The sequence below is a fragment of the Schistocerca nitens genome, chromosome 12 (genome assembly GCF_023898315.1).
Source record: "Schistocerca nitens isolate TAMUIC-IGC-003100 chromosome 12, iqSchNite1.1, whole genome shotgun sequence".
NCBI lineage: Eukaryota > Metazoa > Arthropoda > Insecta > Orthoptera > Acrididae > Schistocerca > Schistocerca nitens.
The window spans coordinates 12,198,400-12,218,853 of NC_064625.1; the positions used below are offsets into that span (position 1 = coordinate 12,198,400).

The 20,454-nt window shown below is 43.8% G+C and overlaps 1 protein-coding gene across 1 annotated transcript in view; it reads right to left on the reverse strand.

The window, feature by feature from the left end:
- LOC126215283 (protein unc-45 homolog B) overlaps nucleotides 1-20,454 on the reverse strand; it is a 110,718-nt gene that overhangs the window by 77,226 nt on the left and 13,038 nt on the right. Inside the window, exon 5 of the mRNA XM_049941972.1 lies at nucleotides 18,026-18,180. Coding sequence (XP_049797929.1) covers nucleotides 18,026-18,180 — 155 coding nt within the window. The remainder of the gene's footprint in view (nucleotides 1-18,025; nucleotides 18,181-20,454) is intronic.

Sequence of the window (20,454 nt, forward strand, 5' to 3'; positions counted from 1 at the left end):
TGCATACGACCATCATTGGCACCAAGGCAGAAGTGACTCTCATCGCTGAAGACGACACGTCTCCATTCGTCCCTCCATTCACGCCTGTCGCGACACCACTGGAGGCAGGCTGCACGATGTTGGGGTGTGAGCGGAAGACGGCCTAACGGTGTGCGGGACCGTAGCCCAGCTTCATGGAGACGGTTGCGAATGGGCCTCGCCGATACCCCAGGAGCAACAGTGTCCCTAATTTGCTGGGAAGTGGCGGTGCGGTCCCCTACGGCACTGCGTAGGATCCTACGGTCTTGGCGTGCATCCGTGTGTCGCTGCGGTCCGGTCCCAGGTCAACGGGCACGTGCACCTTCCGCCAACCACTGGCGACAACATCGATGTACTGTGGAGACCTCACGCCGCACGTGTTGAGCAATTCGGCGGTACGTCCACCCGGCCTCCCGCATGCCCACTATACGCCCTCGCTCAAAGTCCGTCAACTGCACATACGGTTCACGTCCACGCTGTCGCGGCATGCTACCAGTGTTAAAGACTGCGATGGAGCTCCGTATGCCACGGCAAACTGGGTGACACTGACGGCGGCGGTGCACAAATGCTGCGCAGCTAGCGCCATTCGACGGCCAACACCGCGGTTCCTGGTGTGTCCGCTGTGCCGTGCGTGTGATCATTGCTTGTACAGCCCTCTCGCAGTGTCCGGAGCAAGTATGGTGGGTCTGACACATCGGTGTCAATGTGTTCTTTTTTCCATTTCCAGGAGTGTATTTAATGGCAAATGAGCGTGTGGTTTATATTGTGTAATTGAGTGTGACTCGCATACATGTTATGGTAAGTTCAATGTAAAGTAGGCACTTTAAGAATTCTAGAAGCAAAATCTTTACCTTTGTCCTTAGGACAAGTAAAGACAGGATTATTTCAGTTTATTTATTTAGTTTGGCAAGATTAGGGCCCTCTCTTACACCTAACCACACATTCTCGAGTTCTGCATTGTATTCCTTATGATAAGCCCAAGTCACATATAGTATACAAGATTATGAAACACTTAGTAATTACTACAATGGAGAAAGAGAGAAAATAAGAACAGTTTACACTTGTTTATGAGTACAACAACAGAGACAAGTTACAGGGAGGTAGTTTTAAGCTTTGAGGGCTAGCAGGAATGACCATGAGAGGATGATGATGATGAGGAGGAGGAGGAGGAGGAGGAGGGGAAGGTGGAAAGAGGGGAAGAGGGAGAAAGAGCGGGAGAAGGATGAGGAGAAGGATGGAAGTGGAATGGGAAGGTGAAGGTGAAGGTGAAGGGGAAGGGGAAGGGGGAGGGGGACGGGGGGGGGGGGGGGGACATGATAAAACATAGTACACTGGAACATATATTTTATGTTTCCCGCGATTCTATGCCATAAATTCGAGGGCCCTGTGAAAGATCCGTAAGATTAATGTTAAAATTTGCTGATTTTACATTTATTCCTAGTAAGACTTACCTCGATTCTATGTTCTCAATTGATGTCTCACTCGACTTCATCTTGTTTTGTTCCTATTGCCGTTTGATGTGACTGATCAAATTATAAGTGGTACAAAAGACAGACAGTTCACACTGCGGGTGGTGGCAGAGTTAAGGGAATATTATAGGCCGATGAGGACAGGACAGATGCGAGAGAGGAATGCTGACATAATCCGTGACCGGCATTGCCAGCACAAATTGCAAAGTTTAGTTCCATTCCATAATTACGATACAACTGCCGCCAGGTTGTGGCAGCAACGGAAAACCGGAACAGTCGACGGACAGTATTTTGGACAGAGCCATTATGTGACAGAGGGGGCCAGCCACCATTTCTTCTTGTGCCACTTATAACTCATTCTCATCTTTTTGGGTGCATTTCTGACGTACTGTATTCAGCAACAACATCGAATGCCAACCTTTTAGATTCAAACAGTGAGCCTCAAAGAATATGCTAGGTCAGAATCAAGGAAATGACGGCCATCTACAGCATACTTTGCACCGTACACTGTAGATCATAAAGATTGGCAGGCAGTGGTAGAAGGCATGAAGCGAAACTGTAGCACTCAGCTTTCTTTTAAATTTACATTTTACACAGTGTGCAGGAACTCCCTGAGCTGACTTCTAATATGTTTGTAACATCAACTGAAGAAGTAAAGTCATTTTTTCACGTCTCTATTTCTCTCATTGAGCCAAAAATAATACTTTGACAGATCTGATCGTATGAAGTGCGGTGAGCGTATGAAGTGTGGCTCGTAAGAAAAGTGTTAAACAATAATGGCAGTGGTGACAAAGTTCGTCATTAAGCAGATGGGCACATTTATGCTTACAACTTAGCTGTTGTGACTTGACTTAATTCCCTTGGCCCCTATGGGGGCATAGGGCATCCAGGATACTCACCATCTGTCTCTGTCATTGGCCTCTTGCCTCAATTCTGCCCAGGTCTTGCCAACTCTTTTTGCTTCCCCTTCCACTGTCCTCTTCTGTGTGCTCCTAGGTCTTCCTCATTCCCTGAGGATTCCGTTCCGATGCTTTTTTCTCGATGGCTCCGTCTCGTTTTCTCAATCTGTGCCCCGGCCTCCCCCACTTTCTCTCTCGTATCTGGTCTTCTACAGGTATACGGTTTCTAATTAGCCAGAGCTCCTCGTTACATATTTTTTCTGGCCACCAGATAATCTTGTTGCTTCGGAGTCATCTATTTGAGAAGCTTTGTAACTGGGATGATATCTTTTTATCCATTTTCCAGCTTTCACTTTGTACAGAAGGACAGACTTCACATTTGTATTAAAAATATGAATTTTTGTTTTGTACCTGACATTTCTGTTTTTCCATATTGGATACAACTGTACGAAGGCACCATTTGCCTTTTTAATGTGGTTTTCCACATCATCTCCAGATCCACCATCTTCCCCCACTATACTACCCAGATACAGTAATGAGTTGACAGTCTCCAACCGCTGCTTCACTATTAATAGTGGCACCTCCATGTTCCCTGAATTTACTCTCATTTCCTTTGTTTTGCCTATATTTATCTCGAGGCCAACAGTCCCTGCTTCTTCTTTCGGCAAGTTTAATTTAGCTTGGATATCAGTCAGCCTTTGAGCTAATAAAACCACGTCGTCTGTAAAATCCAAATCCTTGAGACGTTCATGGATCCTCCACTGGATTCCATGTCTCCTGCCTGCTGTGACTCTTCTGATAACTGAGTCTAGAACGAGTAGGAAAAGTATTGGTGATAAAATGCAACCCTGCCGGACTCCAGTTTTTACTTTTGTGGGCTCTGTCTTACTTCCCTTGTGGAGTATGCAACATTTGTAGCCATCGTACAGATCTTTTATGATGTTTAGGATCTTCTGTGGTACACCACACTCCTGCAACACCTGCCAGAGCACTTCATGTTTCACGGAATCGTAGGCCTTTTGCAAATCAATGAATGCCAGATACACAGTTGCTTGGGATTCTTTGCTTTGCTCTAAAGTGATCCTAAGAGTGTTAATAAGATCAACACAAGTGCATTGTGCCCTAAAACCAGCCTGTTCCTTATGCAGTCGATTTTTGAGAGACTCTTTAACTCTGTTTATAATAATCCTGGTGAGGACCTTAGTGGGCACTGACAGCAATGTAATACCACGCCAGTTGTTACAGTCTGAAAAATTTCCCTTTTTTGGGAGCTTTACCGCCAAACCATTTTTCCACTCCTTTGGATGTTTCTCTTCACGCCAAATATGATTCAGCAAGGGATGGAGCATTCTAACAGTACTTTCAATATCAGCTTTTAAGAGCTCTGGGGCTATATTGCCTAGGCCTGGAGCCTTTGCATTTTTTAGGGTTTTCAAAGCAATCCTAATTTCATCCACTGTGGGGCACTGCAGATTTATATCTCGGTCTTCTTCAACTTCCTCTGGAACATCTCTTACCTGTCCCTCTTGGTTTGTCTCTATAAATTAACAGTTCCTTGAAGTGCTCCTCCCATCTCTGTAGGTATGCCTGTAGAGTTGTAAGCATCACCCCATCCTTGTTCTTAACTGGTTCTTCACATCTAAGTTCTTCATTGACAGCCAACTGATTATATTATAGAGCTCTTTCATATTTCCTTTTCTTGCTGCCTCTTCTGCTAACTTTGCTTGCTCACCTATCCATTTCCTTTCATCTCGACATAGCCATATTTTCACAATTTTGTTCGCCTCCGTGTATTCTTTATGCGCCTCGCTCTTTTGTGCTCTACTGTTACAAAGATTTAACTTAAGTTTTTGTTCTTTCCTGTGGCTGATTTCATTCCGTGTAGCATCGGAGATCCATTCCTTCCTTTCATGTGCCTTAAATCCTAAGATTTTTTTTCCCCACATCTAAATAACTGTCTTTGATTTTTTGCCAACCTGTTTCAATTACCTCTTCCATAAAGTTTTCTTTACAGAGGACCTGGAATCTGTTTTGTAGCTCAAGGGCAAATGTTTCTTTGATCTATTGATCTTTTAACCTTGCCACATCTATTTTCTTGCTCCTGCGATTGAGCTCGGTTCTGTTTGCCAGTATCTTCAGTCTGAATTCCGCCAAAACTAGGTGGTAATCACTTCCAACTCCGCTCCTCTTCTATTTCTGACATCGGAGTATCGAAACTAGCAGCTTACGGCTATGTGGTCTATGTGTTTTTCAGTGATGTGGTCTGGAGAAACCTACATTATCTTATAGCAGTTACGGTGTGGAAACAATGTGCCTCCAATGACTAGGTCACATTCTGCGCACGTATCTGTTTATAGTTCGCCATTTACATTCCTGATCTTCATGCCATGCACACTCGTGATATGTTCAAGCCCTTCATTTTCTGAACCAACTTTTGCATTCAAGTAACCCATTAAAATTTTTATGTCCCTAGAATTTGTTTGTCTAAAGACTGCGTTAAGCTCTGTATAAAAGGCATCTTTTAATTCTGTCTTAGCTATTTTAGTAGGTGCATACCATTGAATTACAGTGAAATATTGCACATTTGTTTCAAAGAGTGCAATTATTATCCATTCCGAGACTGGTTTCTACTCCAGTAAGCTCTTCTTGCTGCTTTTAGATAGTAAGAACCATAAACCATTCCTACACATTGCGTCCTCACCTGTCTGACCCGCATACAGCAGCAGTCCACCATTTTGTTTTTGGAATTCCCCAGATCCTGGAAACCTTATTTTGCTTAATCCCAATATATCTATTCAGTAGTTCTCCTCCTCTTTTTCAACCTGTCTTAGCTTTCCTGCCTCCCTCAACGTCCTTACATTCCAAAAATCAATAAAGGTTTTCCTTTTCAGGCCAAATGTCATATCCTTAAGACCCACCTGGCTGTTTCTCCTTTTAGTTTCTGTGATGCATGGTTTTAGGTGGTGCAGGTTATCAGGTCACAGCCCCCAGTGTCCTGGTAGGGTTGCCACCTCACGGGCCGGACACCTGCCAAGTTTTATTTCAGAGCCTTACCCCTTAGATAGCTCATCTTCACCGCGACTACAGAACACTATCCATCCCTTCACAGTAAGGTGTACGTACATCACCGTTGTCCTGGCTTCCGAGGATCTTCCGCTGTCCACATTATGGGAATGTGCCTGCTGCCGCACAGTCACAGAGAGCAAAAGGAAAGGAAGGGAGAGAATAGGACGGGATACGATATGATACGACAGGAAAGGACGGGACAGGACAGAACGCTAGGCGAGACTTTGTCTGGATCATCTATGCAGACCTGTCTGACTTGGGAGGCCCTGCCGGTAGTTAGACTACTGCCGGTATAGCCCTCCACTGCACTGGATTGCAGAGATCCCCTTACCCACACGGACAGTGTTTCGTTAAGGCGGAGTCTCCTGAGGGGGAGCTGCTGTGATATTTCATATTTTTCCTTTATTTCAGTAATATACAGTGCATAAAATAAAAATTACTGTACCTCCTAACTTATTTTACAACTGACAAAGACAGCTTGTAGCTGCTGAAAATTTCTGTATCTGGACCAATTCCTTTCCGCTGAAGTCCGGCTCGTCGCATTGCTTTTACAGTAACTTTTTTCTTTTTTTTTTACAAAATAGAACCCACAAATGCATAAACTTTTGTTCTTTGACAAACAGTGCTCAATATTTATGATGTTAAGTAACCTGCTGAGTTACAAGTTATGAAGTTAATATTGGCATATTGGCTAAGCATTAAATCTCTATAGGTTCTGCAGAAATATATAAATAATTCAACAGACAGAAATTCATTAGCATAAATTATTGGAGGAGGAGCTGAGTGTTTAGCGTCCTATCGCCAATGAGGTCATTAGAGATGGAACGCAAGCCCAGATCAGGGAAGGACGGGGAAGGAAATTAGCCGTGCCCTCTCAAAGGAACCATCCTACCATTTACCTGAAGCAATTTAGGGGAATCACAAAAAATCTAAATCAGGATGGCCAGATGCGTGTTTGCACCATTGTCCTCCCGAGTGCGACTCGAGTGTGTTAACTGCTGTGCCACCTCGCTCAGTACAAATTATTGTATGAACACTATTACAGTAAATTTAATTTCCTTCACTTATACAGATTTTATACATAGTATTGGAGAGAACTGCAATTTTTAGTCATATATGTCAATTGCACGTGTTTTTGCTCATATTTGAGGGGTTTTAACATTTTCCGTATTTTTGCATTTTCCTCAATTTTGCCTTTTTTTAAGTCTGGACTGCATGAAAATGTAAAAACGAGTTTCATTTGTATGAAGATAGGGGAAAGGAAAGCAATAGGCCTGACTGGAAATGAAAAGGACATTAAGTGTACAAGGGGGACTATCGGACCATTGACTTTAGTGTTTGACAGAAGGAAAACTGGTCATATGTGTTAATTTTTGGTGGAATAGTTGTGAGGGTGACCACATGAAATGTACTGGTGTCTTCTTAAAAGCAACAGGGCATTTCACTGGGCACAGTGTTAAGTGTACATTGTTCCAGAGTCAGAGGAGGAATATCCAAATGCTTTTACTTACAGGTGGGCACATGGAGGGTATTAGGTAAATGAGGCCTTGCGTTTCGGTTGTGACGAGATGCAAGGTTCTGGGGTACTCTTGCACTGAGGAGATGAAATAGACACAGCATACGGTACTCACATAAATTGTGTAGCCACAACCAATCTAACTGAGTGTATGAAGCACTGACACAGTCACATATGAGGATATCATAGACGGATATTGCGGATATAGTGCACACGAGCATTTGGGGTTAGTTGTAATAGTCTAGCTTTCTCCCTACCTGTGCAATATTGGATTACGTCAAAATAGTGGAGGTCAGATAGGACGAGTGACTCCACAATTTTAGTTTCGCTTTCTGTGGAAAGAACACAGAGGTTAATGGAAATCTTCCCGCATTTTGCGACAGTATTTCTGCCCGGCAGAGATGTCTGTCAAAAGTTATAACCAAGTTCTTCAGTAGTTTTTTGATAAGGCATCAGCATACCACTCAGCGAAATAGGAGGCAATTGTTCACGAAATTGCCGGCCGAAGTGGCCGTGCGGTTCTAGGTGCTGCAGTCTGGAACCGCGAGACCGTTACGGTCGCAGGTTCGAATCCTGCCTCGGGCATGGATGTGTGTGATGTCCTTAGGTTAGTTAGGTTTAAGTAGTTCTAAGTTCTAGGGGACTAATGACCTGAGAAGTTGAGTCCCATAGTGCTCAGAGCCATTTGAACCATTTTTTTGTTCACGAAATTCAGAAATTATTGATTTCTGATGGGACACTAAAATTGCTGACACTTTTCCACATTTTGTTTAAGTCCAAGGTTTTCCAGCCACACTACTGCTGACGACAGATGATTGCAGTTCATTCGCTTTTTGGAAAATACAGTGTTAGGAAAATCATTAAAGTAAATTTTCAGTTGGGAATTGGCCAAATAGGAAAATTACTGCACTGCCTGCAAACAGCTACAAAGCTGATTAGTTACAGAATGTCCCCGCCATTCAGAGAAGGGAAACTTGACACGTTCTGCAAAGAGTGAGATTCATGTACGCTCACCTCCAGGAGTCACAACTGAGCTTTAGTAACGTGATGTCCTACGTTTTGGCATTCTAGTAATTTAGTAAAAATGTTGTAATTTGCTTTCAGTGACAATTTGAGATGTTCGGTAAGTAATGAGAGATCAGGTGTAAACAAAATTTCTGGAAGTTTTGGGATTTTCAGAGAATTTTGCGATTTTCTTCCGACGGATTAAACACATAGTCCAGTCACATTAATGCGACCACCAACCACGTTCAGTGTCAATATCCAACGACCACTAACAAATTGAAGGTAGCATGACTATCAGTACAGGGTATATTAGATTAGATTAGATGTGTAATCTCCCATGAGGCACCGCCTTATCGTAGCACTGTCCGTGTGGGCGGGAGAGTTTGCGTGCTCCAAGGAAGCTGAGAGCTATATCGGCGGTAGCGTAGCTACTGGCAGGTCCAACCTAGCCAGGCAGGTCTCAGCAGAGGAGCCAGACAAAGTGTGCCTCACAACGACCCGTCTTATATCCTATGTCCTATATATCCTATTCCCTCTCCTCAGTTACCATTCCTTTTCTTTCTCTAATTACCTTAACACACCACTGCCTTGTGGTTGGTCTCGGGAGGGATGAAGACTAAGGGAGAAAACCCTGAAAGAAAATCTGGAGTGGGGCCCCAAAGGCTGTTGGAAGGCGTACTACGTCCCCTTTTGGCAGCTCCTGCAACCGAAGTGATACCAGACGTATTGGCTTGCCTTTCCTCTGGATATTATCATTTAGGTCGAGAGGGAGACCGTGATGATTGGGCAACTCACGTGTCTTCATATTTATCGCTCAGGCTTGCAGCATCCTGGAGAGGACACTTCAGCGATGTCCAAGGACTCTGGCACAGCACGGGAAGAGGCAGTTACCGGTTATAAGCTCTGTCTGATTATGCGTAAGACTCGAGTGCCAGGGGCCACTTCCGACGGTGGGAGAGATCATTGCATCTCATTGGACAGCTACCGCCTGCCTCCAGCTGGGCAGCCCCCAGCCAATAAGGTGCTGTCCCGCCACTATCCGCCTGCTTCACGGGGTGGGTGAAGCTTAGAAGTAATCTTCGACAAGCTGGTTGATATAGTACACCTACCAACAACAAAAATGAAATAATAAAGAAACCACTATTTCGTATTGCCACTTGGAATGTTAGGACCATGTGTCCAAGCTACATTGACGATGGCCAAGAGGTTGATTTCATCCGTAAGACTGCCGTAATTGACAGAGAGCTCCATCGTTTGAATGTTGACATCGCGGGACTGCAGGAGACGCGGCTTCCAGACGCGGGCTATATCAGGGAGGATAATTACACATTCTTCTGGCAGGGGAAGTCTCAAGCCGAGCCAAGACTTCATGGCGTAGGATTTGCTGTTAAAAACGCCCTCCTGGACTGTACCGTGCCACCATCCAGTGGAACAGAGTGAATTACTGCTTTAAAAATATGCTCCTCAAGCGCTTCCACCTTATCATCCAGCATGGAAGAGAAGGATCTGTTTTATGATTTACTCAGCGACAGAATAGCCAAGATACCTAGCACCGAGACACTGTATATTATAGGGGACTTTAATGCTAGAATTGGATCAGATAATGACATATGGCCAAATTGCCTGGGACATCTTGGGGTGGGAAAAATGAATGAAAATGGCCAGAGACTGCTTGAAGTTTTCTGCTTTTATGGACTCTGCGTTACAAACACATATTTCCAGTTCAAGGATCAGCACAAGGTGTCCTGGAGACACCCATGCTCTCATCACTGGCATCAACTTGACTTAGTCATAGCTAGGCGTACTGGTCTCAAAAATGTGCTACTGACACAAAGTTACCATAGTGCTGATTGTAACACTGACCATGCCCTGGTGGCGTGCACATTGACGCTCACTCCTAAGAAATATCACCACGCTAAACCGAGAGGTCATCCCCGTATCAACACAGATCATGTTCACGACACACAAAGAAAGCAGGATTTTGCCAGTAATTTTGAAAGTGCTTTCCCAGGAAACATGCAAACAGAAAGGAATGTTGATAAGAAATGGGCAAAACTCTCGGGTGCAATCTATAACTCAGCAGTATTGGCCTATGGAATAAAAGGAAAAAGAAATAAGGACTGGTACGAGCAAAATTTGGAAGAAATAGAACCAGTAACTGAGGCTAAACGGAAAGCCTTGCTTGCTTACAAAAGAAACCCAAATGAAAGAACTCGAGATGACCTACGAAAAGCAAAGAACAGGGCACAGCAAACATCCAGGAGACGCGCAAATAAGTACTGGCTGAATTTATGTGCAGGTATACAGAAAGCGGCCGATTCTGGGGATGCTAAGGCAATGTACGATGGTATTAACAAAGCAATTGGACCAACTGTCAGAAAAAACAGCTCCTCTGAAGTCCAAGACGGGTGAAGTCATTACTGATGAAGGCAAACAAATGGAACGCTGGGTTGAACACTACCTTGAGTTGTATGCAGCCGAGAATGAAGTTAGCAAGGATGCAGGTGATGCCATAAAACAAATGCCAGTTATGGAAGAATTAGATGCAATGCCTACTATGGAAGAACTCAGTAGAGAAATAGATTCTCTTGCTAATGGAAAGGCCCCAGGTGAAGATGGGATCCCTGCAGAAGTTATTAAGTATAACAAGTCTGTTCTTCTCAAACATGTATATATTCACTTATCACAACCAGCTGGGAAGGAGGTTATGTCCCGATGAGTATGCGGAATACGAGGATAGATGCTCTATATAAACAGAAAGGGAACAGAAGTGACTGTAACAACTACCGAGGCATTTCATTACTAAGTGTAGCTAGGAAAGCTTATGCAAGAGTCATCCTAATGCGATTACAAATCTTAGCTTCCAGAATCTACCCAGAATCTCAGTGTGGCTTCAGGCCTGGCCGATCAACCGTAGATATGATCTTCTCCTTAAGACAGCTACAAGAGAAATGTCATGAGCAGCAGAGGCCACCTTATATTGCTTTCATTGATCTTGTTAAAGCATTTGATTTAGTGAGCAGAAATGGGCTTTTCAAACTGTTGCTGAAGATTGGATGCCCACCTAAACTACTACAAATAATTGTCTCTTTCCATGAGAAAACACAAGCAACAATCTGCTTCAACGGTAAAACATCAGAAGCATTCCCTGTTAATAGCGATGTAAAACAGGGGTGTGTGTTAGTTCCTACATTATTTGGGATTTTCTTTTCTCTTCTGCTCAGATTTGCCTTTGAAGACTGTGAGGAGGGAGTGTATCTACATACGAGGTCTGATGGAAATCTTTTCAACATTGCTCGCCTCAAGGCCAAGACCACTACTCATCAGCCTTCAAAAGACTAAGATCATGGCGCAGAGCACTACCAACCTTCCATCCATCAGCATTGATGGCAATCCTCTACAGGTAGTTGATGACTTTACCTACTTGGGATCCACAATATGTAGCAACTTGTCCACGAACACTGAAATTACTAACAGAATCGCAAAGGCATAATTTGTCATGGCTAGATTGAAAAACAGAGTACGGAACAACGGACTGCTTACCACAAAAACTAAATTAAAAGTCTACAACACTTGTGTTATAAGCACCCTTCTCTATAGCCGTGAGACATGGACAACTCTTTCTAAGCACGAATCTCAACTCAACAGCTTCCATCTCCGCTGTCTCCGGAAGATCCTTCAGATCTCTTGGAGAGATAGAGTACCCAACACCGAAGTCTTTCATCGTGCAAGCACAACCAGCATCTTTGCACTCCTGAGTCATCGACGTCTAAAATGGTTGGGGCATGTCAGGTGCACGGATCCTGAACAGATACCGAAACAGCTGCTGTACGGCGAACTTCAGGAAGGTGTGAGGCCAGTGGGACGACCGCATCTTCGTTTGAAGGATGTCTGCAAGAGAGACCTGACCAGACCAGAATCAATCCTAGTCGCTGGGAAAGCACTGCAGATGACCGTGTCAAGTGGCGAGTAACTGTGCGCAACGGCGTCAAGCTCTCAGAGGACGAACGCACACAGGAACAAATCAGGAAGAGGACAAAGCGAGGAGACAGAGTGAATTCTGTTCGAAGTCCCTCAAATTTGACATGTCCAAACTGCAGCAGGGACTGCCACTCTCGACTGGGACTTTTTAGCCACAGCAGACGCTGCAGACTCTGAACCAAGCATGTTACACCATCATCATTCAAGGATGGACGGATGCCATTAGTATTATTAGATTAGATTAGGTTCAGTTTTCGTTCCATACACCCAAAAAATTAGACGATTCTTGAGGGTGTGGAACATGTGAGAAAGTATAACATAAAAACACAAAACATTTGAATACTACCCTGATCATTTGTCAGGAGATTGTTGAAATAGGTGAATAGAATGCAGTAAACTGGAACAGCTAATATTTACAGAATTAACGCGCTGTCAGAATGAAACACAGTTATGCACTATTAATAAATTTATCATACACAAAATATGGCTGATCTTGACTGTTGTGACCAAGTGCTATCAAAACTGAAATCTAACACATATTTTTACTTAAGCTGGCTTAACAGTCTCTGTTAAGATATTCATCTATGGTGTAGAAGGAGTTGCCTATCAAAAAGTCTTTCAAACTCTGTTTAAACTGTGCTTTATCTGAAACCAAGTTTTTAATGGGTGCTGGCAATTTACTGAAAATATGTTCCTGAATATTCGACCTCTTTTTGGACCAAGGTAAGTGATTTTAGATCTTTATGTAGATTGTTCTTATTCCTAGTACTGATACTATGTATTGAGCTATTGCTTGCAAATAGAGGTGTATTACTTGCAACAAATTTCATTAAGGATAAATATACTGAGAAGCAGTAGTTAGAATACAAAGTTCCTCAAACAGGTTTCTACGTGACGTTCTCGAATTTACACCACAAATGATTATTATCACACGCTTTTGCACCCTAAAAACTTTTGCTCGGTTTCACGAATTACCCCAGAATATGATACCGTATGACATAATAGAATGAAAGTAAGTAAAGTACGCAAGTTTTTTATATTTATATCCCCTACATCTGACACCATTCTCACAGCAAATACAGACTCGTTTAGGTGCTCGAGGAATTCTACGGTATGCCCTTCCTGACTGAATTTATTATCGGGCTGTAATCCCAGAAATTTAACATTGTCGACCTCTTCGATCTGCACATCTTCGTACGTTATACACGTACTGGAAGTAAAACTTTTACAGGTTCTGCACTGCATACAGTGGGTCTTCTCAAAGTGTAATGACAGTAAATTATTTTTAAACCACTTATTGATGTCAGTGAAAATTTGATTAGCAGCTATTTCTAAATCTGTACTTGACTTGCTGCTTATTACAATGTTTGTATCACATGACAAAAAAAAAAAAAGACTGTCAGGGGGATAGGGGGATGCGGAAAACAGTTCAGTAATAGTCGTATATCAGAAACAGAGTGATTTATCAGGTGTCCAAAATGGCACGATCGTCAGCTTGCCGGCAATGGGTGGAATTGTTTCCAAAGCACCCGAGTTGGTAAACTGTTTGTGTGCCCCTGTCATTAAAATATACTGCGCACGGCAAACTGTCGCAATCCAAAATAGGCACTGTGGCAAATGTCGTGCACTGTAGGCCGTAGATGACAGGGGCCGACAGTGGCCGCAGAGAAGTGTACGGGCAAACAGATGTGCAACTGTTGCTCAACTGACAGCCCAGACGAAGGAAGAGGCTATCGACAGTGTGTCCTCGATGACGGTTCGGCGAACACCGCCGGGTACGGGTGTCCGCAGGAGTCGCGCGGTTTGCGCAGCCACGCTCACTGCCGTTCACTGGTGACGAAGGCCGGAATCTGCCACGTCAGCACCACAAGTGGACATCCACCGAGTGGTGACAGGTGGCCTTTTCAGACGAATCACGTTTTATGCACCATCAGACAAATTACTGTCGGCACATACAGCATAAAACATCCAAAAGCAAACAAATCGCAACAATCGTCGGAAGCGTCCGGGTCGGAGGAGGGAACATTACGGTCAGGGCATTTCCCTGGGTGATCTCGTCATTCTGCACGGCACAACAGACCGAGACAAGTATGCCCTACCTCTGGGGACCGAGTCCAATCCTACAAGCAGTTTACTTTTCCTCAGAGCATCAGCAGGGCGACGCTGTACGTCACGCAGCTCGCAGTGTGTGTGCGCGGTTCGTAGAGCACCGGCAGGACAAGTTTGCCGTACTCCTGTGGCCACCGGACTCACCAGATTTAAATCCGGTCGAGAATCTGCGGGACCACTTCGACCGGGCCGTTTATGCCGCGGATCCTCGATCGACGAATCTAGTGCGGCTGGCCGTGGCGCCGGAATCGACACGGTTCCACGTCCCCCGTCAGTATCTTCCACAACTTTACTGACACACTTCCGGTGCATCTCGCAACAATCTGTACTGCAAAAGGAAGTTATCGAGGCTTTTGACAGGCGACCACATTAATGTGAAAGGACAATGTAATTTCACGTAACATACTGTGTATTTGAAGTTCTGAAATTTCAGGTTACCGAATACCTGTGAACTGCGTAGCACTGAGCGAGCACACAGTACTGATAACTACTGTGTGAACTTTCCAGCTGTTTATTGACAGAAAAAGGTTGTGGTCCTCCAGACATCGGGTCACGAGTTACTTACTTACTTTTCCTGGCTACTACTGAGAGAATATGCTACGTCAGTCAATGTGATACTGTAAACTGTGAGCTAGAATATGTTTTTAAATCGAGAACTGTGTGTTAAGAGTGGACTCGGTAGCAGCATATGGACTCTTAAGATGAGAATTAGGACAGCAATTTAGACAAAACTTGTTTTATTTAGTAACTCAGCCAGACCCGTTACAATAAACCTCCTTTGCATCGGGAAGCGAAACATTTACGCATCCTGCCGATACGTATAGCATAGAGTGTCTTTTAAACAGCTATCCACAGCTAAAGCACATTAGACAAAGCTTCAGGGTAGGCCACTGTTCCGAGGAAACTGATAAATTTCAGTGAATACATTTACATAGACAGAAAGACTTTTTCCATCTCAAACAACTTTTGACTAATTAAACGTATTTGTAATCCGTTTTCAGCTGCACAACAAGGACCGTCAAGAAAGTACTGTGATCAATTGGTGACGGGATCCTATCACTCGATTTTCTCAAGTATCCGTCGTAAAATTATTTTAATTTCATATAAATTCATTTTTGTTGAAATTAAGAATCATATAAATAAACAGCCTAAATTATCATCAACCAAATCACATTAATCAAGATGAAAGCGTTGCAGGTTCAGAGTTTCTGAACGGTCTACACTGATATCATTTGTCACTGAATTTTCACGAATCTCATCCCCACCAATAAATTCACATCATTTCAGTGTATTTAATTCATTTCAAATACACTGTCCAGTATCGTTAATGTGATCACCTGTCAAAAGCCCGAATAATCAACTTTTGCAATGTGGAGTGCTGCAATGCGCGAGGGAAGGAAGTCAGTGAGGTTCTGGAAAATATCGACAGGCACGTGGAGCCGTGTCAACTCCAGTGTTGTGGGCAGTTACACTGTGTTTCTCGCCTGACGATGATGTTCAATTTGTAGGGTACTTGACTGCGCAGTCATCAGTGCCTGTACAAAGTCCCAATTTTTACACAGTCCAACTTCTACACAATCCAATCTAGCCACTGTCACAAAGGATGACGATGATGATGATGATGATGATGATGATGATGATGATCAGATGATGAGGACAACAGAAGAATCCAGTCCCACGGGCAGAGAAAATCCCCGACCCAGATGGGAATCGAACCCGGAACCCTGCGATCCAGAGGCAGCGACACTGTTCTCGCCCGACGATCCACAGTGCCGACAGGCCAATTGACGAGGTTTCACCAATTCTCGATTTTGTTGCTCTTTGAACCGTGCACATACAATGTGAGCTGCTCGATACGTCGCATTATCCTGCCGGTAGATGCTACTGTGCTGGGGAAAAACAAACTGCGTGTAGGGATGGACGTGATCCTCAAGAATAGAAGCATGCTTGTGTTGTACCACTGTGCCTTCCAGAATGATGAAATGACACAGGGAATATCGCGATAACATTCCCCGAGGCACAATGCTCCCGTCTACAGCTCGGACCCCTCCGACTATTGTTGCAGTGTGTCTGCTTCCTGAAATTTTACACCAATGGAGTATAAAACTGATTTGTCTGAGAAGGCCACCTTCTGTCACTCAATGCATGCCCAGTAGCCGTACTGGTGTGCAAATTCCAGCCCTCATTGCTGACGAACAGTGCACTGTTACGTGGCTTTATGCTTAATTATAGACTTACTGTTTCATCAGTCGATTTTATTTTCACCACGTAACGCCTGCGGTTTACTTCCTTCTTCGTTGCTGAGCGATGTATCACTTTTCGTTCTGACGCCGCAAATTTCCTATATCTTTACTACTTTTTATCTATATAAACGATGAACTATTGGTTTTGCCGTTTAACACCTTTTTAATAACTGTGGAAGTATTACAGGCATCGGGTCCCACCTAACGTGTCACCGCGTACACGTTTTACGTGAACCTTTCAAGACTCGATCGATCTGTTTACAAAGAGAAGGCAGAATATCTCTTCCTTTGACGTTGTCCGACAACGACCTAGGAAGCTCGACACCCTCGCGGCCCGGGCTCTTCCGTGGCTCGTGGTAGTTTCCAGCATTAGTTTTATTCCTCGCCCACTTGCAGCTACGTCTAACATTCGTGGTAATCGTTGGGCAACGTCTTCCACGTTATCTGCAACATAAATAAACTTTCTTCCCACAGTATTTCTGAAAACCCAAAAAACAAACTTAAACGACGTAATAATACCAACTATTCTTACAATTTTTCGTATAAGTCTCGGTCGATTTAATGAGGCGTGACACCACAACAGCAATCAGCACGGGTGGACGAACCGAGCACCTGCCGTGGAGGGCCGTACGCAGCGACGTTCGCCAATCGATCACTGAGGAGACACTGTTGGGAGCCCCTTATCTGGGTAGTCAGTGGCACATCTGTTCGCTCATACACATCTCCACCCTGTTGTTCATCCACGTCATCTACGGTCTGCATTGTACCACGGTTGCCTCAGTGCAGGTTTCGGATGGCAGCATTTTGATGTGCACAGTATACTTTAACCACAACAGCATGTGAACGATTTAAAAACTTAGTTGCTTTGGAAATGCTTCCAAAATTGGCACAAAAGGCAATGATCACACCTTCTCAGACATCACATAAATTGCTCCTTTACTGTAAAGACTGCATTGTTTCCCATGCCCCCCCCCCCCCCACCTTCACGTTTTATATACCCTCCACTGCTAATATGCCACCTGCTGTCTGTGAGTGGTTACTGCACGTAGATGTCAAACACAGGTGTCGATCACTGTATAGGTACATAAAGGAAAAGCTCCAACATGCTACGATAAACACTAGCGCGACCACTGTAACCATTGGCAAAGAGATATTTTGCTACGCCGGAAGACAACAAAAGACAAATGATGGAAATATTTTTCATTTGTTTTCACAATTATTACAGAGTCTCTGTTGTTAGTTCTCGTGGCGAGTAGACGTATTATTGTGAGGAGCATGTAGTACACGTTGTATTATCTGAATAATAATTTTTATGAAAATATGAAGTGTGAGGATTCTTATTAGTGCAAAACCACGAAAGTTTTCATTTCCTTCTGTGCATTATGCTAATGTCATGTCACTAGCTGCCTGCATCTGAAGAGGAAGTCCGATTAAGAATCAATATTGTACACACAGACAAGAATCGATGTAAGTTAAAAGTGAAGGACATTGCATTCCCTTAAAATTCTATAAGGAATCAAAATGATAAAAGTGAGAAAAAATTAATTTGTTTAATTAATTATATTATTTTTTTTTTTAAATGTAAAATTTGCACATCACATCAGTGTGACTGGACTGTTTATATCTACACAACAGCTCAGAGTGCAAGTGGGCCATCCACAGTATTCGGTGACTGTTCGCATTTATTCTGGCGGTCGCAGCTTCTGCGTAAGAGCTTACCTGCTGGTGGTGCTGTAGACGAGGCACGAGAGGACGGTGTCCAGCTGCTGCTTGTGCCGGTCCACAGTCTTCTGCTCCGGGTTCGAGCCCAGGTCGCCCGCATTGCCGGACAGAGCGTTCAGCACTGTCTGGATCATGTACTGGGCCGCGTTCACCTGGAACACCGGCCGTATGCAATCTCAGCTGGACTCCCACCGAGGGGAGCCAGCCGCACTGAGAGGGAATCGTGAAGGTCTCACTCACCGGTAGCCTGCTATCGGTGTAAGCGAATGTGGCGTATTGGACGACCTTACAATTTTGACGAGGACTGGGTCAACAACAGCTTTAGTGTAATTATCGAATGGAGCCATTCAGCTTTTGGCTATTGAAAATATTATTACCGTGATCGGAAATTTCGACAAACAGTCATTGCCGAGCAGCCTGAAAACAGTCACTAAATATGATACGCTACAGTTAAAAATTAAGTAGCATATCTTTGAAACATGAAACATCAGGGTACTAACACGGGATGTTTAGCCCACTCTACAGCATTACACTGTGACATACTGGAACGTAGTTCCCAGCAGTCTGAAACCAAATGTGTGTGGTGGTGTAAATCTACACGTTACCCCACACACTGTGCAATTAATACGATAACAGCAAACAGCTAGTGTAAAAGTACAGACAAACACCATCACGTACACCAAAGTAAACCACTCGTGTAACTGACACTGCGGGTGGATTACAATGCTGGTAAAATGGCAAAGGTGTAAAGATACAGAGAGTTGCACTTGAAAGTACAAAGATGTCAGTCTAAGGAGTCAAATACCATTTGGTTTGTACAATGTGTACAAATAAAGGATGTTTGTGACAGATGCATATACTCATTGTAAAAGGAATAAATGATACCAAGAATATAAATTAAAAGTAGGAACGTACATAAGAACATCTTAAATGACGCATCATACTGTAAAACTGAAGTGATTTGCCGACATCTTAAAACACAAATGTAACAGTGTCAAGAATCTTAATTGTAAATTAAAGGCAGCAGTCCACATACATAAAGCGCGCACACACACACAGAAACATGTGATGTGTTGTGCTAAGGTGAATGTGTTCCTTTTATTTGATGACTGCTTTCAGGATGATTCACAATGACTATACATTGAAACTGAAACCACAATACTTAATATTTTGAACATCCAAATGCAGAATGACATTCAATCAGACAAACTTGTTAACACATCCTACATTACATTTTTTTCTTTTCCATCTACTTTCATTCAAACATTAAGCACAAAAATCCTGTTCCAATCCCTACCTCTATCTTCCTAGGTCCCTTCTGGAGCATACTTCACGACTTGTTAATGCAAACTAGTGTCGTCTGTTCTGTCGTACATGTCCGACGGAACAGAAAACGTGCAGTTACATTAATGTAGTTGAATGCGATTGCTCCACGAGGTATATTTTGGAGTGGACACACACAAACAGCATTAGAATCACTACAGGAATCGAGAATTTGTGATTAGGAGGTGTAATTGACAAAAGACACTGCACTGCAATGTGCAATAAGTTGCGATTTTGGTCAGACGGGAGGTGTATCCGGGTGGCCGAGACAGTCAAGGAAGCCATACTAGAGGAGTGGGGCATCCAAGTTCGAGTCCCGGTCCGGCACAAAGTTTCAACTTTTGCCACTGGGATATTGCAATGCCCTGTGCAGCTGGGAGACACAGTTTCCCACCTACTTTTCCTCTTTCATTTCCCTTCCTCTATTTCAGTAAAGTTTACGACCCCTGTTGGGAATCTCTTCATTGACAACCACTGCATTTACAAAAATTGTTGGCCAGTAACTGCATGCCGAATAATGAAAGGTCAGAGAAACATTGAAGGAAAGACGATCGGGTTCAATGTCCCGTCAACACTGAGGTCATTAGAGACGAAGCACAAGCTCGGATTGTGTCGACGAAGGTGAAGAAAATTGGCCGTGCCCTTTCACAGGAACCATCCCGCCATTTGTCTGGAGTGATTTATGAAAATCACGGAAACCTAAATCTGAAACTTCCCAGCAGATTAAAACTGTGTGCCAGACCGAGACTCAAACTCGGGACCTTTGCCTTTCGCAGGCAAGTGCTCTACCGTCTGAGCTACCCGAGCACGACTCACGCCCCGTCCTCACAGCTTCAGTTCTGCCAGTATGTCGTCTCCTACCTTCCAAACTTCACAGAAGCTCTTCTGCGAAACTTGCAGAACTAGCACTCCTGGAAGAAAGGATATTGCGGAGACATGGCTTAGCCACAGCCTGGGGGATGCTTCCAGAATGAGATTTTCACTCTGCAGCGAAGTTTGCACTGATATGAAACTTCCTGGCAGATTAAAACTGTTATAATCTGCCAGGAAGTTTCATATCAGTGTACACTCCGCTGCAGAGTGAAAATATCATTCAGTTTTAA